This window comes from Gobio gobio, assembly GCF_949357685.1.
Source record: "Gobio gobio genome assembly, chromosome: 2".
Classification (NCBI taxonomy): Eukaryota; Metazoa; Chordata; class Actinopteri; order Cypriniformes; family Gobionidae; genus Gobio; species Gobio gobio.
In genome coordinates this window covers 18,214,044-18,239,543 of record NC_137098.1, presented here as the reverse complement: position 1 = coordinate 18,239,543, position 25,500 = coordinate 18,214,044, and the positions used below count along the sequence as shown (strand labels likewise).

General features: G+C 37.2%; 1 protein-coding gene across 1 annotated transcript in view; it reads right to left on the bottom strand.

Moving 5' to 3' along the window:
• Window positions 1–25,198, bottom strand: part of LOC307118048 (phospholipid-transporting ATPase ABCA1-like) — a gene marked incomplete at both ends in the record, with an annotated part of 31,704 nt that extends 6,506 nt beyond the window's left edge. The window contains 10 exons of the mRNA XM_079803389.1: window positions 6,344–6,481; window positions 6,582–6,721; window positions 11,307–11,438; window positions 11,752–11,923; window positions 12,002–12,118; window positions 13,123–13,327; window positions 18,687–18,908; window positions 20,379–20,601; window positions 21,386–21,408; window positions 24,998–25,198. Coding sequence (XP_079659515.1) covers window positions 6,344–6,481; window positions 6,582–6,721; window positions 11,307–11,438; window positions 11,752–11,923; window positions 12,002–12,118; window positions 13,123–13,327; window positions 18,687–18,908; window positions 20,379–20,601; window positions 21,386–21,408; window positions 24,998–25,198 — 1,573 coding nt within the window. The remainder of the gene's footprint in view (window positions 1–6,343; window positions 6,482–6,581; window positions 6,722–11,306; window positions 11,439–11,751; window positions 11,924–12,001; window positions 12,119–13,122; window positions 13,328–18,686; window positions 18,909–20,378; window positions 20,602–21,385; window positions 21,409–24,997) is intronic.
• Between the last annotated feature and the right edge of the window lie 302 nt (window positions 25,199–25,500).

Sequence of the window (25,500 nt, the reverse complement as noted above, 5' to 3'; positions counted from 1 at the left end):
AATTATTAATCAGACAATAATCGCCTTCACTAATCAAATAATCATCAGCTGCTCTCTAATTACACATGCAACCAGCTGAAATGGGCTGAATATGATGTTTCAGTCCCCTGAGGACTGCAGGACTTATTAGTATTGACAATAATTATGAATTGAATGTTAACATTTGTATCACTGATTAAACAAGCTTCCGCAGTGCAGAAGAGTTTTATACTGACATTTACTCATCTGCAACCACCTAAATAAGGGAAATAAGAAACTAACTGCAAACAATAGGACAAATAAATAAGTTTCTCATCTATACTGAAACATCTTACTTAGCAGGCATGTGCCAGTAAAAATATATATATGTATCTATTAGGGGTGTGACGAGACACTTAGCTCACGAGACGAGACACAAGATTGGGTTCATGAGAAAGAGACGAGACAAGATTTTTGCACAGTATTTTTATGAAATCCTCAATGACAAAATTCATGACTGGAAAAATTGTCTGCAGGTGCATTTTGAAATGTTTTAGCTAATCATCTTAGCTAATGAATGTTATTTCAGTTCTACTTTCTGAGTATGAATGATCAAATGCATTGAAAGACAACAATATACAAGCACTCTAAAAGGTTTTGCCACAAACTGACTGGCTTCTCTCCTGTATGATTTCACACGAGTCTCTTCAGACCTTACTGTACATGAATTATGAGCTTGCAGATTTTTTGTGATTCAGCCTCACTGAATCACAAAAGGTCCATCATTGAAATCTCATAACCGAACCATCATTGGAATCTTTCAACCCAAACTAAACCGACCGACATTGAAACCTCGAAATTGAACAATACCAACTGATACCGACAAACCAACTGTCATTGAAATCTTATAAAAGTACAAAACCAACCGTCATTGAGATCTCGTAACAGAACAAAGCTGACAGTTATTCAAATCTTGTAATTAAATGAAACTGGTTTTCATTGAGATCCTGTAACGGAATAAAACTGACCGTCATTGAAATGTCATTAGGTAACAAACCCGAATGGCCTTGAACAGAACGAACCGTCATTGAAAACTCGTAAACGAACAAAATTGACCATCATTGACTATGTTTACATGCTCCCTCATGATGCGATTATAATAGGATTTTGACAATATAGCGATTAAACTAGGCCTGTCGCGATTGGTCGATACAAATTAGTCGACGTCAATATTTTTAGTCGACTGGGTAAGTTGGGTACGATATGAAATTGTATAAGTAACGTTACTATAAAAATGACAGCACTCTAATAAGAGCAGAATTTCTTAATTTGCATCGATGTGTGACAGCAGGAGTGAGGACGTGTGTGTGTGAGCTCTGCTTCCACATGCTCGCGTGTGCTACCGCACTCTGACCTGCGCACACACCTTTCACTCATACAGATTGCGACGCCAGTTTCGCAGATTATTGGGTTTGAATGGTAAAAAATATGTAAAAATGCATGTCCTGGCGAGTATTAGGGTAAACGCAGTCGGATATGTCTTTAGTGAACATATACAGATTTGAATGAGAAATCGGGCGTTGCAATGAATTTGGTCCGTGTAAGGTAATCTGTGCAGCTCTTAAGGGCTGCCATTATAGACCTAATATTCTGTGTGAAGCAGGGCAGGGCAGGGACCTGAAAGGAAAATGCCAGCCAAGTGAGTTTGTAGGGTTTTTTAACCCTAAAACAATTATAAAACAATGAATAGTAAGTTCTGTCATATTATTAAATTACTTTTACTGTTTTTTGCCATGGTATCGATTCAGTATCGGCATTGAGGTATTTTAGTCTGGCATCGTATCGAAGTCATAATGTTGGTATCGTGACAACACTATTCTATATAAAAAGTATTTGCTGATATTCAATTTTTTTGTTATGTTGCTTTAAAATTTTTTACCTTTTTACATTTTTACTCTTTTAGTTTTACATTTTGTCAAGGGCTTGTTTACATTTATACTTTTTTATAGTACACTACTGAAGGCCAATGTTACAAGTTAAATTAAATGTTTTAAGTAAAATTGTTGAAAATTATTGTGATAAATTAGTCGATGATTAATCGATAAATTAGTCGATAGATTAATCGATATAAAATAGTCATTAGTGGAAGCCCTAGATTAAACTTTACCTCATGTAAATGCAATACTTTGATTGAACTAATGCGATTAAGCTCATAATCTGGTCTGAGGAGTCCTGTTTTCTGCTCATAAAAGTTTTCTCTTCTCCATATCACTAAACTCTGTCAACACAACTCGCTGTGCAGTCTCTGCTCCGTATCTTCATCTAGACGGCGCAAAGAACACAACATTAGACGGCAAACCCGACATTGCGATGTTCATCACAGCAGCAAATAATATCCAGTAAGCTACGTCTATAAAAATGTATTATGAATTTGATGCGAGTAGATTAAAACAATGGCCGGTAACATGCATTCTGTATGCCTATCTGAGTGTGGTATAACCATACTTTCTAGCGGATAATCAGAATAATGAAAATTGCATGTATACTGGAGTGAAGAGTTCTGCTCATGTCATGTAAACATCTTACTGCGATTAAGATCTTACTCTGATTATTATAAATAGTCGCATTATAGGTGCACATGTAAACATATTGAAATGTTATAATGGAACAAATTGAACATAAAAACAGTATAAATAACAAAAATAAATAACAGTTTTTTTCTTAGCGCAAACAATAAGTGCAACCATAATCAAAGTACTCTCTCAATATTCAAAGTGCAAACATAGACCAAAACAGAGAGCAGAGCTAAGAGGTGGTTACAACTACACAGCCCAGCCTAATATAGCTTTGATATTAGGAGACAGGCTATTGTGTGTTTCGCTTTCGAATTCCTGATCAGACATACTCTGTGTATAGGAAGCGGTAATGCTGAGCGCGCATTCTACAAGATAAGACATTTATCAGACACTTAGGCTCTGTTGTGCAACAAATTCTCTCCCATGGTCTTGTCGGTCATCTCGCCTTACTCTCATTGCGTGATCATTAAACTGTGAATCCTGCTGCACTGTGTGCGACCCGTGCTGGATGAGCAGAGCAGACGGTTACAATAGTTTACAATTGAAGTGACCACTATCCAACCAAATTAAATGTTCGTTTTTTCATAAAAAAGCAAAACGACAGTGGATGCGATGTCGTGGTGGGCACTGTATTGTAATGTTAACGTAGCGGTGGCATATTTTATGTTAATTTCACCCTCACACTCAGTCATGCTAATATCGCAAGACAGCTTTTTACCTGGAATCTCGTCACATTTTAATATCTTGTGGCACGAGATCTCGTCATAGATACAATATGTGTCACATGATTAACATTCTTTTCAAATACCTCCAAATACCAGTCCACACTACAATGCTAAAACTGCATTTTCAAATGTATCAACTTTGGAGAGTGTCTTCAAAAAGCTGTGAAGAAGCTCGGTGTAGATGGAAGGCCGGAAACCCAGGCAAGTTTGTTGGAGCTAAACTCTGCAGGACATTGGCACTCCAGAATCAGGTTTGGAGAACAACAAGCCATTTTCATAACCCCAGCAGTACAGTATGTAGGCACCAAATCATTCCTCAAAACTGGAACGAACACTGTCACAATTTATAAGAGAAAGTGTGACAGGCAGAAACAGCTGTGGCATCTCAGACAAGGTACTGACGAGAGGCATGATGTTCTGCTCCGGTGGTCTAACCCCATACATCCTGAAAACATCTTCAGAAAAGATTGTTCGACCGCTGACAGACGCAGGGAATTATTATAGACCGGCTCATTGCTTTTATTGACCTGGCAAAACCTTTGACACCATTGATCACCATGTTCTCTGGACCGTGATGGAAGTGTTGCCAAAGTTCTTCATATCCTGCAGCAGATCCATGATTGCATTCAAGCATGTATGGTTGCAAATGAGGTCTGCAGTCTGGACGACTATCTGAAAGTATGAGCTAGTATGCAGATTTCAGTTGACAGTTTTCAAAGCAAATCTTGTAGTGTATGATAGGAACAGACTACGATTTTTAGCTTCAGACTTTGATTCCAGCCACTCTGAGGATTCAGACATCTTTTATATTTAGAAATGATTGGAGAACATATTGTTTACATTTGCCATGCGTCTCCTAGCAACAAGGCACATTTTTGTGTGATTGTTGTTTAAAAATCGGAGCGTAACGAAAATGTTTTAAATAATGTGTTTTTCCTTAATAAAGTGATATTAGAAGACATTTACAAGCTAAATTATTTAAATTAATTAGAATATAAAAAGTACACCAAATAAACATTTCTGCTTCAAACTGTATTTGATACAGTAATCATTTATGAAAATAATTAAAGGTGCACTATGTAAATTTTCCGTCCGGAAAAGGCATAGCTTGCTGACGGCAAGTTTGAGCGCAGAATCTTGGGACATGTGGTTGATAAGAATCGGGATAGGACTCGGGCAGAAATCATGTACATGGGTGCAATTATTACCGTTACTGTAGTGTGAAGCAGAGCAGGACCGAGTGTTGTGGAGCTGAGCAAGGCCGCAGGAGCGATTGTTAATAAGATGAAGACAACACATGCGTCGCGAGCAGCGGGACTTTAATTATGCCACAGTTGCCGATGCCATTTCCACTTTTCCAGTCATGAGTATGAGGTAACGCAGCTCTGTTCATCATATTAGATACATTTGAGTGTGTTGAAAAATGAAGTTCTGATGTTACTCTGTGCGTTCGCTCGGCGGCTGCTATGACACTTGTTGCATACTGCAGTAAGAGTAAAGCGTTTCTGCTAAATAAAATCGGAAACAAAAGGTAACGCAGATATAACGCCATTTACAGGCGATTCCCTCACACGTCCCGGTTCCTTGGTTAAAATAGCAATTTTCTCACGATTTACAAATAGTTGGAAACATTTGGGATATTGTAAGTACTCAACTGAACAAAATATATAACACTGGCCTAGTGGTTTTTGGATATTTTACTGCAAAAATGTTACATATTGCAGCTTTAAAGGCCAAATTTTACCTGTATAAACTATACACCAATGAGTCTAATATGCTGTTGGTCCTCTGCGTGCTACCAAAACAGTGCTGACCCGCCGAGGCATGGACTCTACAAGACCCCTGAAGGTGTCCTGTGGTCTATGGCACCAAGATGTCAGCAGCCTATCCTTCAAGTCCTGTAGGTTGCGAAATGGAGCCACCGTAGATCAAACTTGGTCCAGCACATCCAACATACTTTCAACTGGATTGAGATCTGGAGAATTTGGAGGCCAGGGCAATGCCTTGAACTCTTCATAATGTTCCTCAAAACATTCCTGAACAATGTCTGCAATGTGCCACATCCACCAGGGAACACCATTGTCATGAAGGAGTGTACCTGGCCTGCAATAATGTTTAGGTAGGTGGCATGTGTCAAATTTACATACACGTGAATGGCCGGACACAGGGTTTCCCAGCAGAACATTTTCCAGAGCATCACACTCCCTCCACCGGCTCGTCACTGTCCAACAGTGCATTCTGGTGCAATCACTTCCCTAGGTTAAACGGCAGACATATACACGACCGTCCACATGATGTAAAATAAAACAGGACTCATCAGACCAGGCAACCTTCTTCCACTGCTCCAAGGTCCAGTTCTGACACTTGCGTGCCTATTGTAGATGCTTTCGACACTGGACAGGGGTCCTCATAGGCACTTTAATTGGTCTGTGGCTACACAACTCCAATATGCAGCAGAGTGTGATGTTCTTGTGACACATTCCTCCAATAACATCATTAAAATTTTGTGCAACTTATTCCACCGGTAGAACCTTCATTGCCTCCGTGCATCGATGAGCCTTGGGCACCCAACACCCTGTTGCCGGTTTGTGGTCTGTCCCTCCTCGAACCACTATTGCTAAATTCTCACCACTGCTGACCAGGAGCAACCCACAAGCCTTTGCCATTTCAGAGATACTATATATATTTGTCTGTGATGCACCATCACAGGGAAAAAAGAGTAAGAACATTCTTCAACGCAGTAATGTTTTAAATAATGTTCTTATTCTTTTCGTCGAGTGATGGTGCAGCCAAGCTACAAGCATTTAAGTTGAATCAAATGGAACATACAGTTTATTATGTAACAAAAACATTTGTGCAGTTTTCATTATAAACAAGCCTGAAATACACTGGTACTTTTAATTTAGACATGTCTATGCTTTGAGGGTGATAAAATATGTACTCTTTAAGGAGCCGCAGGGACTTGTTTTCCTCCACACTGCTAAATGCATCTTACAGTTTGCACAAATCAATTTTTTTGTTGCAAATGTGAATGAAATACTTGCACTGTCGAGTCCTGTGTTTACATTTGTTCATTTCAGTTACCTTTTTTGTATTTGAGCAGCAACTCCCAGATACCTCTGCGTGCATAGGGATCGACTCCTGCTGTTGGCTCATCCAAAATCACAACATTCGACCCGCCCACAAATGCGATGGCAACAGACAGCTTCCTCTGCATTCCACCTGAATGCACACAACAGAAAGTACAAATCTCTAGTGTCAGTAAGCATTGTTAGCATAGTATATATGAATGCTGCTGATACACACACACACACACACACACCTGAGAGGTTCTTGGCGAGGTCTTTGCGTTTGTGAGGCAGACCCACGTCGTTAATCATTTGATCAATTTCCATCTTCACCTCTTTAGAGCTCCGTCCCTTCAGACGGGCATAGAAATAAATGTGTTCTTCCACTGTCATGCTGAAACAAACAAAGGGATCATGAATATATACTGTACAATTTCAAAACATAACACACATGACAAATACTCAACTATATAAACACAGACAAGAATGCAAACATATGCGAGACAAATATCACACATACATCAAAAATAAAATATACACAGTTATAAACAAGTAGAAATAAGCTTAGAATTGCTGTTATTTTAGTATTATTTATATCATATAGCATTTATTAATATTTTGAATTAGCTAATATTTTCATATGAGTACTTTCTACATTTCACTTTTACATGTAATATTTATATTTTATTTTAGCTTTATTTAAATAAATAAAAATAACTACTATTTTAATTAACAATAACAGGTTAATTAAACTACAAAATATTCACATTCACAGGTTAACTGAAAATATTCACATGAAGAAAGCCTTTATCATGCATGATGTACTGTATATCTTATGTTTTTTATGCATATGCATGCTGCATTGTGACAGAATAATGTCACAGTTTTTCAATAAAACTCAACTGAAACTATGGATCATTTCATCAATGAAATACAAATGCAGAGAACAGAAAGGAGCTCTAAATTCAATGTCAACGCGTTTGCCATTGTTCAAGTGAGTGTTGACAAAGACGTACTTAAATTTCACACTTAAAAGCCTGTACGTACCTTCTGTAAAAGCTTCAGTCAGAATTAATTGAATTGGAATGTGATTGCCTGCAGCTTTAAAATATTTTGTATGTAAAAACATTTTTGAGTTGAACTGATTACCTTGTTTTTGAATACTTTTTTAGATGTTTTTGAGTTGAACTCTCCTGTCTTCCTGTTTTTTTTTTTGATAACTGAAATATGGAAGCTTGTTTCAACCACAAAATAAAACATTTTAAAAGATAATTGCAACTTTTTATCTCAAAACAAAATGACTTTTTTCTCATATAAAGTCAGAATCGCATGATATAAAGTCACAATTTGCGAGTTATAAAGTCCAAGTTTATATCTCAGAATTCTGACTTTATATCATGCAATTCTGACTTTATATTCTGAGAATTTATATTCTTTTTTTGTTGTGAGATAAAAAGTCAAAATAACCTTTTAGATTTTTTATTCTGTGGCGGAAACAATTTTCGATACTGAACTGCTCTCATTAGCTGTTAGTATAGCTATTAGTAGAATTGTTCCTTCTCTTGTGAGACTTCCATTAGTTTTCAAAACTTTTTTTAAGGGTAATCCGATCAGGATTTTTGGGGCTGATCATAGGTAGCCGTATCAGCTGATACGATAACCGATACCGGTCATGGGGTCTATTTAAAGCGTTTATTTGATCATGTAGCATTATCTATAGGGATGCTCTGATCAGGATTTTACAGGCATTTATTTCAGGGCTTGAGTTTTGTTTTAGAAAATGGGAGGAATTCCCAATGACTCTTTTGGGGGGGATTTTTTTTATTTCATTTTATTTTTTTTATCATCGAGTTCAGACATTTTTAGATTATTTTTAGACATTTCGATTATTTTTGTCAAAGTTTTGGGACACCTGTTTCTACATGCACATGAACTATAATGACAACCCTTTCTTAATCCGTAGGGTTTAATATGGAGTTGGCCCACCCTTTGCTGCTATAACAGCTTCAACTCTTCTGGGAAGGCTTTGCACAAGGTTTAGGAGTGTGTTTATGGGAATTTTCGACCATTCTTCTAGAAGCGCATTTGTGAGGTCAGGCCTGGCTCGCAGTCTCTGCTCTAATTCATCCCAAAGGTGTTCTATCGTGTTGAGGTCAGGACTCTGTGCAGGCCAGTCATGTTCCTCCACACCAAACTCGCTCATCCATGTCCTTATGGACCTTGCTTTGTGCACTTGGTATGCAGTCATGTTGGAACAGGAAGGGGCCATTCCCAAAATGTTCCCACATAGTCAGGAGCATGAAATTGTCCAAAATGTCTTGTTATGCTGATGAATTAAGAGTTTCTTTCACCGGAACTGAGGGGCCGAGGCTAACTCCTAAAAAACAACCCCCCCTATGCCATAATCCCCCCTCCACCAAACTTCACACTTGGCACAATGCAGTCAGGCAAGTACTATTCACCTGGCAACCGCCAAATCCAGACTCATTCATCGGATTGCCAGACAGAGAAGCGTGATTCGCCACTCCAGAGATCACGTCTCCACCGCAGTTGTGGCGTGCTTTAAACCATTGTATCCGACACTTTGCATTGCACTTGGTGATGTAAGGCTTGGATGCAGCTGCTCGACCATGGAAACCCATTCCATGAAGCTCTCTACGCACTATTCTTGAGCTAATCTGAAGGCCACACGAAGTTTGGAGGTCTGTAGCTATTGACTCTGCAGAAATTTGGCAACTTCTGCACACTGTGCGGCGCAGCATGCCCTGACCCCGCGCTGTGATTTTATGAAGCCTGAGTTGCTGTTGTTCCCAATTGCTTCCACATTTGTTATAATACCACTAACAGTTGTGGAATATTTAGTAGTGAGGAAATTTAATGAATGGACCTATTGCACAGGTGGCAACTTATCACGGTACCACGCTTGAATTCACTGAGCTCCTGAGAGCAACCCATTCTTTCACAAATGTTTGTAGAAGCAGTCTGCATGCCTAGATGCTTGATTTTATACACCTGTGGCCATGGAAGTGATTGGAACACCTGAATTCAGTGATTTGGATGGGTGTCCCAATATATATATATATATATATAACCCCAAATCAGAAAAAGTTGGGACAGTATGGAAAACGCAAAAAAAAAAAAAAAAGAAGTGATTTCTAAATTTACTTTGACTTGTATTTCATTGCAGACAATATGAACAAAAAATATTTCATGTTTTGTCTGGTCAACTTCATGTCATTTGTAAATATGCATCCTTTCCTGTCATTCAGACCTGCAACACATTTCAAAAAAAGTTGGGACAGTAAAGCATTTACCACTTTGTAATGTTGCCATTCCTTTTCACAACACTTAAACAACGTTTAGGAACCTAAGACACCAAGTGATGAAGTGTTTCAGGTGTAATTTTGTCCCATTCTTCCTGCAAACAAGTCTTAAGGTGGGCAACAGTACGGGGTCTTCATTGTCGCATTTTGCGCTTCAAAATGCGCCGCACATTCTCTATTGGAGACAGGTCGGGACTGCAGGCAGGCCAGTCAAGTACCCGTACCCTCTTCCTCCGCAGCCAGGACTTTGTAATGTGTGCAGAATGTGGTTTTGCATTGTCTTTTTGAAATATGCATGGATGTCCCTGGAAAAGATGTCTTCTTGAAGGCAGCATATTATGCTCCAAAATCTCTATGTACTTTTCAGCATTAATGGTGCCTTCACAGAAGTGCAAGTTACCTTTGCCAAGGGCACTGACACAACCCCATATCATGACAGACCCTGGCTTTTGAACTTGTTGCTGGTAACAGTCTGGATGATCCTTTTCTTCTTTGGTCCGGAGCACACGGCGTCCATTCCTCCCAAAAAATACCTGAAATACTGATTCATCTGACCACAGTACACGTTTCCACTGTGTGATGGTCCATCCCAGATGCCTCTGAGCCCAGAGAAGTCGACGGCGCTTCTGGACACTGTTAACATAGGGCTTCCTTTTGGCACAGTACAGTTTTAACTGGCATTTGTGGATGTAACTACGTATTGTGGTACTTGACAAAGGTTTGCCAAAGTAGTCCTGAGCCCATGTGGTGATATCGCTTATAGATGAATGACGATTCTTGATGCAGTGCCGCCTGAGGGATCGCAGATCACGGTTGTTCAGCTTAGGCTTGCGCCATTGTCCTTTACGCACTGAAATTCCTCCAGATTCCTTGAATCTTTTAATTATGTTATGCACTGTTGAATGTGACATATCCAAATCTCTTCCTATCTTTCTTTGAGGAACATTGTTTTTAAACATTTCAATAATTTTCTCACATATTTGTTGGCAAACTGGCGATCCTCGGCCCATCTTTGCTCCTAAAGGATTAGACCTTTCTTGGATGCTGCTTTTGTACCAAATCATAATTAAAATCACCTGTTGACATCACCTGTTTCAAATCACATCATTATTTAACCATTTTACCTCATTACTAGCCCTAAATTGCTCCTGTGCCAACTTTTTTTGAAATGTGTTGCAGGTCTGAATGACAGGAAAGGATGCATATTTACAAATGACATGAAGTTGACCAGAGAAAACATGAAATATTTTCTGTTCATATTGTCTGCAATGAAATACAAGTCAAAGTAAATTTAGAAATCACTTCTTTTTTTTTTTTTTTGTGTTTTCCATACTGTCCCAACTTTTTCTGATTTGGGGTTGTATATATATATATATATATATATATATATATATATATTTTTTTTTTTTTTTTTTGGCATGAGATTTCTGACATCTGCAAATTCAGAGATTGCAGATCGAGAACCGGTTATCAGCCGATAGTGATCGGTAGCCAATCAATCGGAGCACCCGTACTTTTTGTCTGATTTTTCAGAGTTCAGATGTGCCAGTATTCTGATATCTTGAACAAATAATACACTAAATTTTATTTCCTTTTATTCCTATCTGTGTTTGTGGACCCTGTGATAGAGAGGAAGGAGATGAAAGGAGGTTTTACTCATTGAAGAGGACATTGTGTTGTGGACACATTCCCAGGTGTTTCCTGATGGTGTCCATGTCAGTGCGAATGTCATAGCCATTAATATAAGCGGTACCAGAGGTGGGAGCAAAAAGACCCGTAAGTATTGACCTGATGAAACAACAAGAAAAACATTAGATAAATACTTGAAAATAAACAACCTCAACTGTGTCATGCATGTCTCTTTTTACTTTGCATCATTTAGATCTGAACTGTGGTAATGCATTTTAAGGAAACGGTTTGCACAGTTACCTTTCAACCAAATAAATTAAACTTTGACGAGGTCTACACCAAAAGTATTTTATTGCATAGGGCCATTGCTAAAGATGTATGAATTGTGTATGTGCATGATAATATGTTTGAGTAAGTGACTGCGTGGATGAGCATTATACACATGCACATGTAAGAGCGTGTAAAAACTTACATGGTGGTGGTTTTTCCGGCTCCGTTATGTCCTAAAAACGAGGTGATGTGATCTTGATAGAAGTCCAGACTAAGTCCGTCTACCGCCAGTTTATTTCCCGTTTTATAGACCTTTACCAGGTTGCGGATACACACGCCAGGCTTTATTCCAGATGGAGACTTTTCCAAGTAACCTGCAGCACACACATTCATTTTAGAAGTTTTGATAAAGAATCATTATTCATATCTGTATGCAGCATGTGTGTATGTACCGTTCAGGTCCTCCAGCTCATTAAGCAGGTCAGGTTCAGCATCAGATCCCACCTGAGTTCCACACCAGTATGAGGAAGTAAAGGGAAAATACCAGGGCTTTGGGATACCATACTGACCTAAAGAAACACGCAAACAACTGTTCACATGCTATTAAATCAAAGTAAAAGCAGTCTACAATTTTGGATATACAAGCATGTCCAACTTTATCTGCATACATACAGTCTGGTATACTTTTTACACACTACTAGTCAAAAGTTTGGAATAATTAAGATTTTGTAAATGTTTTGAAGTGTCGTATGCTTACCAACGTAGCATTTATTTAATCAAAAACACAGTAAAAAAAATAATATTGTGAAATATTATTACAATAATAATAATAAATGTTTCTGTTGTAATATATTTTAAAATGTAATTTATTCCTGTGATGCAAAGCTGAATTTTCAGCATCATTACTCCAGTCTTCAGTGTCACATGATCCGTCAGAAATCATTCTAACATGCTGATTTGCTGCTCAAAAATGTATCTAGTTATCTATGTTGAAAACAGCTGTACTGCTTCATATTTTTGTGGAAACCATGATACATTTTTTTCCCCAGGATTCTTTGATGAATAGGAAGTTCAAAAGAACAGCATTTACTTAAAATACAAATATTTTGTAACAGTATACATGTATTTACTGTCACTTTTGATCTTTTTTGAATTTAATACACACTTTTAAATATTACTTACCCATATCTTATAGTGATAGTGTGTTATGATATTCACAAAAATATGAAGCAGCACAACTCGTTTCAACATTAATAATAATATCATATTACATAAAATCATCATATTAGAATGATCTTTGAAGGATTATGTGACACTGAAGACTGGAGTAATGATGCTGAAAACTCAGCGTTGCATCACATAATAAATTACATTACATTTAGTTATTTTAAATTATAATACAAATATATTTTACTGTTTTACTGCATTTTTGACTAAACAAATGCAGCCTTGGTGAGCAGAAGAGACTTCTTTCAGACTTTTGAACAGTTTCTGTATGGCACATAATATATAAAAACGAAAATGCGTAACCAAAATATTTTCTAGGTGTATCTATGCTGTCAGACAGTCATACCTGGAAAAACATTCTCGATGTACCAGGTCATTATCCAGTAAAAGAGAGCATCAAAAAGCATCATGAAGATGGAAACGACAAAGGAGTAGCGGTCATTCTCCTGCGGACTGACCCGGATGTTGCTCCACTGAATACCTATGCCTTGCTCTTCATAACGGGCAAAATTCTCACAACCGTATCCAAACGCCACACATGACAGCAGGCTCTATTGGGACAGAGACGGAGAGGTCAGAGACTGCCTGCGCCCTCCTGCCTGCTCAATGCCATTAATGCAAATATAAATGTTTCCCTCCAGTGTGCAGTTTTACTCGGGTATGAATATGAGATCAAAACAGAAGCATTGCCATGATCCACAATTTCAAAGTAAACAGTACTGCTCACATTAATGGGTCTGCAGACTCATTCATCTAGCCTAGACAGCGGCGCCTGAATGCCAAGACGCTCACACGCACACGCACACGCACACGCACACACACACACACACACACACACACACACACACACACACACACACACACACACACACACACACACACACACACACACACACACACACACACACACACGCACACACACACACACAGAGTCTTCTCTCTGATAAGAGGAAGACATCCACACACTGCTGAATAGAGCGAATATCTTTGCGTGAGATAAAGGTCACTCTGATTGGTCACAATGACGGAAGTGCAGCTGTAAGTCATTTAGCTGGTCTTTCTCTTTCTCAAAGGGCAAAAGTACTCCTCCATCGCTCTTCTCTTCAGGTGTGGGGTCACTGCTATCACTCTCTCGCTAATGCACATCCTCACTGGAGATGAATGGAGCTCCAGGAAGAGCTTCTCCAGAGATCTGAATCTGCTTCTGTGGATTTGAACCTTAAGAGGACTTGAGCACTTCATTCACTCAGTTAAATGAATGTTCAAATAATACATCGTTTCTCAATCTTTTCTTTTCTCTCGTCGTGTTTATAACTCTTTTGTCTTATCCTCTCCTCCAGCCTGTTCTTGTGAAAAAAAGCTCACTTTGGCCTACTTTTAAAAAAGTACTAATCACAGAAATAATATACTTTAAAAGAACTTTTAAGTGTGAACTGAATGTAATGTTTTTGGACACGTAATTGTAGCTTTTAGTTTGAACGTATTTTTATATGTAATTCCATTAATACTATTATCTTTGAAACAAGCATTTATGTAAACTAAAAGATAATGTTATGCCATTTTTTCTTTTAAACTATTACTGTACTGTATGTCATGCACTTAAATATATTTGTAATTACGCATATTTTATGATAAAGCCACTGTTTTCCCCTCTTGTTTTTGGGCAAATAAAAAACGTTTATAATAAAATAGTAGTACAGTATAGCTAATTACGGAAATAATATACTTTAAAAGAGTAAACTTAAAGCTACAGTCTGTAAGTTTCGCCTCTTTGTCGCCATCTCTGTTTGAAACCTGGAATTGTAGTTAGTTGCAGAATGATTATCTTTACGTGGGTTGTGCATCGTCATGGGTCCTCAGCGTGGATGAATCTAATGTTTTGAGGAGTAATATGTGTAAGCTGTCACTGCACCGGTGTGGATACTGTACTTCAGAATTACAGATACTACATCTTGGAATAACGACCAAAATAATACGTTTCACCGGAAAATGTCATCTGAACAAGTAAGTAACATGTCTGCCACTTTTGTTCTGACTGACTGAGAAAAAAAAGCATAAATAATGTAACAATAAAATTGCGCTACCAACGGTGATTAAATCTAACGATCGATTAGCTCATATCACATCAAACCGTGCAAATTATTAGTATTGTTATATCTCGTTCTCAAATTGTTAATGTTACTAACATCAGCATTGCGTGACCCATGACGTGTATTTAGTGTGTATTAGCGTTACCTGTAGATTTTAATTTCTGAAAAAGTTAAATCTTTAACTTTTGACCAGGGCTCCGAACCGGTTCAAGGAACGAAAACGCAAACCGGAAACGAACAAAATTTTAAGGGGAACAAAAACGGAAACGAAATCAAAATCAATTTGAATCGTTCTGAACAGAAACGTTAATTTGAAATAACCATTAACCGGTTAATAACGTTATTTTATCGTTCTCTTTAATATTTTTATTTGGCAGTGACCAATCATGAATAGAGTAGTACAGCATGTGACGTTGACGGATCAAGCGTGAGTGAAATGCCCGCGCACAGTGTTGCCACAGTTACTTTGAAAAAGTAACTTAGTTACTTTACAGATTACTTGATTTTAAAAGTAACTAAGTTACTTTACAGATTACTTGATTTTAAAAGTAACTAAGTTAGATTACAAGTTACTTTATTAGTTACATTCATCAGTTGCCGACAACACCTCTGCATCCTCAACATAAAAATGACAACCGTTTTTGCCAACACTTTATTGGAAAGTGCATTTTTAACAGTAACGTCAACAATGTATCTCCTGAAATTGTATCTCCAAAAAAAATCTTTTGACTAATTTTATAAAAATCTAAACATGTTAATGAAAAGGTACAAATTACCTTGTGTTCTTATTAAATACATTTATGAAAAACAATTTATATTTATTTTTTAATTTATATTTATATATGAATGTAAATAATTATATGGGCCTACACAAATAAAATAAAATTACAAGATTTATATTTTATTGTAAACGTAATGTGCAGCTCTGTAAAGGGACAACAAATATATGATCGATACGTGAGAACAATATATTTTTTAATAATCTTTAAGTGCACAAAACTATGAAAATATATAAAACGCTTCAAAACAGAGCGGCAACAAAGCGCTTATGCGCATCCCGGGTGCAGAATGATGCGCTTAAAGCAACATGGAGTCAGTGTGTGCAGGGCAGTGTGAACTCCAGGAAGATAAATTATTTTATCAAGTATTATAACGGTAATATATCATATTGGAGTGAGCTTTACCGTGCTGCTGCTGACTGGAACCGAACGCGACGTGCAGTTTGAATGCTGAACGGAGAATGACAGCTACAGCGGAGGAAAGACATTCAGCTATGGAATGGCTTTAGATGACTTTGTAGGCTACTAGCAAATAATAATATGCTAATAATGATTGCTGAAGGATAATGTGACAATATTTCTGATGATTATTTAATTATCACGACATGCCTAATCTGAGCAAGTGGCTGCCTGTCTTGAGTTTTGTCAACAGACGGAGGCGGCACAAAATTTGACGGAGGCGACCGCCTCGTAATTCTCTATGCCGGAAAACCCCGGCTGAGACTAAACAAGAAAGCAAAAATATATATTTTTACTAAGGAAAATGACAAAAAATAGTAACTCACAGTGACTTGGATAAGTTACTTTAATCTGATTACTGGTTTGGAAATAGTAACGCGTTAGATTACTCGTTACTGGAAAAAGTAGTCAAATTAGAGTAACGCGTTACTAAGTAACGCGTTACTGGCATCACTGCCCGCGCACCAGTCATCTATGAATCTACCGGTACGCAAGTCAGAGTAGAGCGCGCATTTTCATGCCTCAAGTACATTTCTTTCCCCGCTGAGGTCTACAATGAAAGCACAGGTATTGGAGGACATTCTTTTCGAACGTTTAAATAAGCAGTACGGACTTTAAGCTCAAATAGTCTGATTTGGGCTAGTTCATGGATTCCGTTTAAGCCTATCCAAGTAAGCTATAGCATCTATCAAACATTTTTCCTATAGTCTTTCAGATTGCCAATACAGGACAGGTCAATGTTTTCTATATAGACGGTTGATGCTTCGTATTAAATGGTATGTTAGATTGCATTAAATGATCAAGCTTTATTAGCTGACTGATTTTGATTATGTGATGCAAGGACGTGTTGCGCAGTTTGCTTTGAAATTAGCAGTTGACGGTGCATTAATGGTTATCCAGTTTATTTATTCTTTATTCATACATTTTTTTAAAACAAGTCGTGTTGAAATAAAGTTATGTAACGTTACAAAGAATGTTATCACTCTTCTGAAAAGAATTAGGCATAAGAGGGCCACTTTCGATTGTCTAACTCTCCATTAAAACAGGTCAATATTTGTCCCGCTGTTTATGCTTTGTAATTAATGCATGTATTTCTGTTGTGGTTTTAAAAATGTTATGAAATAAATATTCAAGTTTAATTACCATGCGTTATATTATTATTGAGTGAAAATAAGTCTATTTATACATATTTGTTTAAAGTATAGGCTAAATTAAAATAACGTTATTAACCGGTATTTTTTCAAATCAAACCGTTTTCGGAACAGTAATGTTTATTGAGGAACGCAAAAACGGAAACGCTATAATATCGATTCTGCTCGGAGTGAACCGATTGATATTTTTTTCCGTTTTTAAGCCCTGCTTTTGAATCTCCAGTTGTAGATTAGATTACAATCCGCCATCAAAATTATACATTTAATTATTACAGCTGCTGTGAGAAAAGTCTATAAATGATCCACTGCAGAGCATGCTATCCGCTCCTCATATGCGATACTACTAGCCGGACTCCTTCTTCATACAGACGTGACGTAATGACGCAAAGACATGATCGAATTTCCCACGGAAAACACTGGCTGGTTATGTACTTTGATTTTAGATCATTTTTAACCAAAACAAGTTACGGACTGCAGCGTTAAGTGTAAATGTATTATTTTCAGACATTTAATTGCATGTGAAATGCAATTCAGTGAACATTTTTTATAGTTTAAATTTATATTAAATGTAATTAGTGAAACTATTCACGTAAAAATTAAAGCGTTAGTTCACCCGAACATTTTTATTCTGTCAATTATTACTCACCCTCATGTCGTTCCAAACTCGTAAGACTTCCATTCATCTTTGGAACACAAATGAAGACGTTTTTTATGAAATCACAACCACTTCGACACTTCAAAAAGTTAAAAATGTCAAAGTGGTAGTGGCGTAGACTTGTCAATGGAGGGCCAGAAATTGTGATTTAAAGATGAACGAAATTGGAATGACATGAGGGTGAGTAAATGATGACAGAATTTACATTTTTGGGTGAATCAACCCTTTATCATCTTTATATGTAATGTAATAATTATACTGTCTTTTAAATATGGTTAACTTGTACTTATATCTAAATATATTTCCAATAAAACATTTGCAATGAAGTAGTTGCATTTAAAATATATTAACTTTAAATTTAATACTGAATAATACACTGCAGTTAAAATTATAATCAAGTACATGCGCTTTAATACGTTAGTCAACACATCAAAACAACTATACTTCTTTAAAGCAAGACAACATATTACTAAAACAAGATATAAAATGCACTTTTAGAACTTTGAACTTGACATTGTATTTGGATCGTATTAAGAAGCAGTCATACATGTGTACTCTCCTCAAGTGCACTTAAGTGACCTTTTATTTCACTGATATTATATTATCTATGTACGGTTATTTTAAAATATACTTTTAAAATTTGAAGTAGACTACAACAAAAGTTCACTACTTTTTTGACAATTCCGGAATGGATCTACGTTCAGAATTTGATGATTTGATGTTGTATTAAGACATGAATTATCCAGGCTGGTGTAGAGGTGTGTTGAATGTCTCACCGTGGCAATCTTGGCGCCAAAGCTCATGACGTCCCTCCAGGCGTAGCAAAGCACATGTGGCAGGTAGAGCAGGAAGTAGATGAGGCCCCCACAGGCGGCTGCCAAATTCGCCCGCGAGAAAAACACACTGATGAAAAAGCACTGCATGACAGTTGCCATGCAGAAGACCAGGAGGAAGACAAAGATCACAGAGGGGTCACTGTATCGCAGAACCTTCCCATACTGAAAGAAAAGAGAGAGAGAGATAGAAGAGAAAAGACAAATCATGGAGCCACATTTTTGTAGTTATCTCTTGTCACACAGTTGTTGAGACAAATGATGGATTTGTCTACGGAGCGAAGCCATTCAGCCATAACTGCGTGAAAGCTTTTCAGAGACTTTAATGAATGCTGTGTTTGAGTTTCCATGGATGCGTCAATAATGCAACCTGATAATTACAAAGCAGAACAACACATATTGAAAACCCTCTCGTCTAAAAGAAGGGATTACATCTGTCAAGAGCAGCGATAGAGAGAGAGAGCTGATTAAAAGGCAGATCTTTGATCGAATAAGCGGTAAGCGTCATGGCTCTGGTGGGTTGAGGTAAACAAACATGTGTGCGTTCGAATATACAGCAAAAAGACAACAGAAGCTCATCTGCCATGTGCTCAAACCTGCCAGAGCCACGCTGCCCACCGCAAAACCAACCATTCACAAACGCTGCACCATATGATCCTACACCAGCTTTTACACTCGAGAGTAGTGGTTCTCTGCAAGTTGGCTAATTAATTAATTAATAAAAAGATTGTTGTCATTCATTTCCTCATAAAGTGTATCTGTTATCTCACTTCAGAGACCGTACTAGAGAGCTAGTGAGTACTTGAGTATATTAATGTATAAATGCCTATATTATGTTTATATACTGTAAATTAGTAAAGGAAAAGTCCTGTTAGTGTACAATGCTTGACATTTAAAAGAGTTTCTTCTAATCTGATGTTTACCATTAGTGCTGAAGAGCAGAGCTCATGTTTAGGCTGTGGGTGGCTACATGAAGGTGCACACTACATTGATTCTATGAGCCATCACTACACTAATGCCAGTGACAAGTAATATCTTTCTTGTTCATTAAACCGACATGCTAAATAAGTTACATTTAACATGTGCTATTTTAGCTGTTCATTTGAACTGAAATAAGATTAATTAGTTCCTGTGCCACCACCACTCAGTTATGTTAAAATCAGTTGGAACACCATTTAATAATCAATCAACTTAATGTGTGTTTATGCTACAAATTAAGTTACTCCAACTCAACGTAGTTTGTTGGGTGAACATAATTTAATTAAACATTGCCATAACTCAAAATGTTTCAAATTATTTATTAATTATTTTAGTTGAGCATTAGTTTTTAGAGTGTACATAAGCTATTTGCTGCCAAACAATTATCCCTGGTGTCAAATAAACTTTTTTATAATTGCTGTGAATTTCCCTAAACTGAAAAAAGTTACATCTAAATTAACTGGTTTTATTCAAGTCAACTATATTATTTAGTATCACTGAATCACCATCAATACAATAAAACATCTAATATTACATTTATGAACCACTACTATAGAGCGACGCTGAAGAAGCTCACTGATCCAGTATATTTCAGATCAGGTCTTGGATCAAGTGTACCGCAGTGTTTGTAAATGGCAGTTAATCAGCATTAATCACCTTGAGAATGATAGTGAGGAGCCCAGCGCTGACAGCAAGGGGCAATATGCTGCTGATGGCCCAGCTCAGCCAATAGATGGAGCTCTTCAATCCCATCATCCTCACAATCTCCTTCAGACGCGCCTCCTTCTCCTGAACCACACCCTTGACTATCAACGCAACCGAGAAGATCCATGCTAATGTCATATATAGAGGCAGGGAGCGTGTCAAAGATCGTAGAAACCTATACAAAAAAAGCATGAAAACTTAATCCCACACTTCACTTCACTGAGTTATATATACAACAAGAGTCACACACACACACACACACACAAAAGTGTTCTCTGAAGCATTTAAACATGTTTTCTCTAAAGAATTTAGCATGAACTCTACAGTGAATATGCTATCTGTCACTCAAGCCCTGCGGCTGGCAAGAGATGCCCCCGGATCATCTTGTCCTCATTTGACTAGATCTGTCTGCAGTCTAAATCACTAGGTACTTTTGCCTACTGGGCATCACAGGAACTTCACGCCACTAGTTTGAGATCTGCTAGATCCTTGAGGGTATTTTGGAAAGAAAGGGAGTCTCAGTCGCATCAGTCGATCCCTGATGTACCTCAGGGTTCAGCCCTTGGGCCGCTTCTCTTCTAATTTTGCACAACATCGCTGGAAACAATCGATCTTTCACATGGATTTTCTTGCCACTGCTATTTCTCGTTTCGGCCTGACAACCGCACAGCCGGTGTACAGAACTTGACATGCCAAATAGACTTTATATTACCTACACTCAAAGTCTATGCTCCCTTCAGAAGTCGGCTGTCAGTGAGTGAGTGAGCGAGTGGCACCTCATGGTGCAGACACAAAGAGGCACAAGAACTTTCCTGAACTTTCATTGTCACTGTACCTCAATAGTGGAAGAATCTGTCTTTTCTCCATTTCAGTGTTCAGGACGTATCAAATAATAATATGCACTTGACTCCCAACTATTACAAATGCAATCTTAAAACAGTGTAATTCGATGGACTCACATGCAGGGCATAATTTTAACTGCCTAATAAATATAAAACACATAATCCATCTTACACATTTCATTTTGTGTTATCTTTCTATATCCATAATGCCTGCTAGAGCTTGGGTCCCCCAATAGGGTTTTCACTAGTTTTATTTTTTAATTGTAGTTTGATTTCAAAATTCAGTTTAAGTTATATATATGAAATTTTTGTATGTGCAAGAGTGCTGCATGATGTAATACAGGAGTGTAAAACTGAAGGGCCACAACCCTGCAGAGATTAGATCCAACCCTGCTCCAACTCACATACCTGCAGTTTTCAAATAAGCCCCGAAGGACTTGATTAGCTGGATCAGGTGTGTTTATTTAGGGTTGAAGCTAAACTCTGCAGGGCTGTAGCCCTTCAGGAACTGTGGGTATGTTTACACGTCACCTTTTCAACTAAAAACAGATTTTTTAATGCGTTTTGGCTGTTAATTTACCCGACAACGGCGTTTTGGGGGCCTGTAAAATCCAAGATTTTGAAAACGGGTTTCAAAGTGCAAGGTTTTGAAAACGATTCCTCTACTGTCCGCATGTAAACAACAAAAACGTGAATTTGTGAAAGCGGTGGCCACATGCCCATGCGTATTACATGCTCAGTCTATAGGTGTCCAGTTTCTATTTACAAAGTGACATAGTCAACTATTAGCCTGGCATGCAAAATACAGCATTTTTCAACGTTTTCACTTTGACAATGTTTAGTAAATCGTTGTCGTGTAAAACATACCCTGGGCCCGATTTTAAAGATCTGAGCGCATGGTCTAAAGCCCATGGCACAGGTACACTTAGGGCGTGTCCAAACTTTTGCTAGTTTAACGTGTGGTCCAAAATGATTGTACCTAGTCTCTTAATGAGTCATGGGTGTGTTTTGGGCGTAACATGCAATAAACCAATCAGAGTCTCATGTCCCATTCCCTTTAAAAGCCAGTTGCGCTTGCACCATGGTGGATTCGCTATTTACATGGCGGAATTTGCAAGAGGAAAGACTGAACGCTTTGTAACATAATGCTCCACAGAGGAATCCTTTTGTTTTGTAATGTTTAAAAATGTTATTAATCTTATTAATGCTCTTATTAATCTGGTTATTAATCCCTGTGTGTTTGTGCCGGGTATTGTGCCGGGTGTATGAAAGTTTTGCACCCCTGATATAGTACTTGCTGACATACAGTATATATGCAATTTCTGTCACAGTATATTACATTTGTATGTAAATTATAATACATTTACTTATATACAATACCTTGACCATGTATGATTCAGCAGCATGGACTGAATCACATCAGGTTTTTTAGCCCTAATAACTTTTAAATGAAGGACAAACATAACTCCAGCAGCTCATCTACTCTGGCTTTTAAACAATTGAACTGTGTAAAAATGGCCAGAAGCACAAAGTAATGCATTAAGCCAAAGTGTTTAATAAACATTAATGCAATTAACAAAGTCTCCCATCAATTTACACCATGCAGCTAAATTATAAACTCTGCACTAATCTGCAGATTCCCTGCACATTCTATTTGTTTTCACCATGGAAATGAAGTAACAATGAAAGTTTTAGAATGAAAGGCTGAGAAAGTTGAATAATCACATCAGTGATTTTAAGGACTCCTATAATGGGTCTATAACAGGCCAGCTGTCACTCTTCTCTTCCTCTTTTTTAGAGGGGCACAGAATTTACCTGTTTAACAAGAATCAGAAATATACCACTGCAGGGTAAAGCTGCTGTTACTGGTTTGTGGTATTAACATTAGCAAGCTTGTCTCAAATAACACTTCTTATCTTTTCCATAATTGTATGTTTTCCGTGGCTTCATTTATAATATACATAAAAATTTATTTACATAGGTAAAAAACAACTGCACAAATGGTCTCCAAGAAGAGTGAAATACAACCCAAGGCAAATGTAATGCTTTTTTGAAGTTGGTATTCAAATTAAGAGACCAAAATCACCTGTGGCAGTCTGAAGTCCTGTGAATGTTGCTGGGTCTTCTTCATAGCAAAAGTTCAAACATTCACACAATATTTAATTCATAAAGAGAAAGGGATTTCAGATCTTGGCCTCAATCGGAACTCATTGGAATTAAGTTTACCCTGTGACAACCAATGTGGAAGCAAAAAACCTATACGTGTGAAACAGGCTAAATCCTTGTTCCATCTCATTGCAGACAAACACAAAATGCTCTGGTAAGGGGGAAAAAAAAACTCTTTAAAAAGACGATGGAGGGAGACAGCGAGCGATACGTAGGAGGTCGGTTCTAAATCATCAACAATTTGATACTGTGCATAGTAAATTAGCATAATAACCCAATTTAGAGGAATCAAAGTTCAACCCGTTTCTGCTTGATTTGCTTCAATTTTGGAATAATCATTTCCCTGTAATTATTTCCACTGTGATCACAAGCATCAAAACCATAAAGTACTTTGACATTATGAACGTGCAACCTCTCAACACAAGCACTTTCCTTTCTTCTATGTTAAATAGATCATTACATTTGAACTATTTTTCATAATGACTTTGAATGTATTATAGCTCAGCTCAGTTTGCATTCAAAGAGGGTGCAAACCAAGCATACAGCAAATCTGTTGAATTTAAATCTCAGACTGAAAATCAGTCAATAAACAAATTTGTATGGTTAGTTTACTATACAGTTCACACTCTTTCCAGTGAGCTGACAGTTTACAGTAACAGGATATAAATACTGATCAATTTTGATTTTATGTTTAGAAAGAGAATGTGACTTGTGTGTTCTCAAAATGCTTTGTGATCACATTGAATGATTTCTGTTTTGTATAATCTTTTGGGTCTGATTACAGATTTGATTATTAGGCCTGATTTTTGATTTGTTTGATTATTCATTTAGATTTTTCTCTTCAAGGATGCAAACTTATCAGTACGAAAAAGATGCAAACCAGTGGGCTTTTGTTTTAAAATGTGGATTTACAGTTAGAATGACGATCTCTCTACTTCATTTGTAATCTGGCCACTACTTCTATTGCTACTACTACTACTACTACTACCCATTTAATAAGACAACACAATAATAATTAAAAATATTATTGTTAAATAACATAAATTAATAACTTTTACCCATTCAATACAAAGACTATACAATAATAACAATTATTTTAATATTATTTAAAATGACATTTTTATTCTATTGAAATTAAAAAATTTAACAAACTGTTAAAGAAATATATTTTAAAAATAATAATACTGTATAGTAAAATAACGTTTATTTTACAGAAAAATTGTAAAATTGCAATACTAATATTTATGACTATTTTTTTGCTTTCAAATGTTAAACTACAGGAGGACCTTAAAGCTCCTCTTTTATTGACAAAATATTTAATATACGAAATACACTTTAAAACGCAACACAAATTTACATTGGATCATGAGCTTTTCACGTGTAAATGAACACAGTGCTGCTCTTTAAAGCGCTAAGCTCTCATTTAATTTCCTGTGACTCATTGCAGAACCCTGCAAATGCTGGGTTTTCACAAAAGGTGACAAGTTTGCATCCTTGCTTTTTTTGTCTGTTTATTCGCTCACATTTCTGTTTCTGGTTTTTCAGTGTTTCGGCGCAACTAACCTTCACCATCAGAGAGATCAAAGCACAGGGAAGGGTCAGCAGAACTATGTTCTCTATAAACCAGCAGAACCACATTGAACCGTTTTGAACCCCGACAACCCGGAGAACCTCCTTGAGACGGCGCTCCTTCTCCAGAACCAGGCCTTTGATGGTCTGGCAGGCCGTGTAGATGAACGCTAGCACCAGGAACATGGGCAACATGGTGCCAATGGACGAAACAAAGCTGCAGGAATGACCAGAGCTGATCTCAGAACACCCAAAAATCAACATGCCATCATTCACTCACATACTTTTAAAGAAAAAAAGCTTTGGATTGAGTAACTGAATAAATGAAAGAATTTACATGTGAGGGTGAACTAGTGTTATTTTGTATCATTGATATACTATTATAGGTTTTGTTAATATTTTAAATTCAATTGTATTTTCATATTTTCTGTTTTCATTTTCATTTTAGTTCGTTTTAGTTGTGTCTATTTCAAGTTTTACTGAAAATCATGATGTTG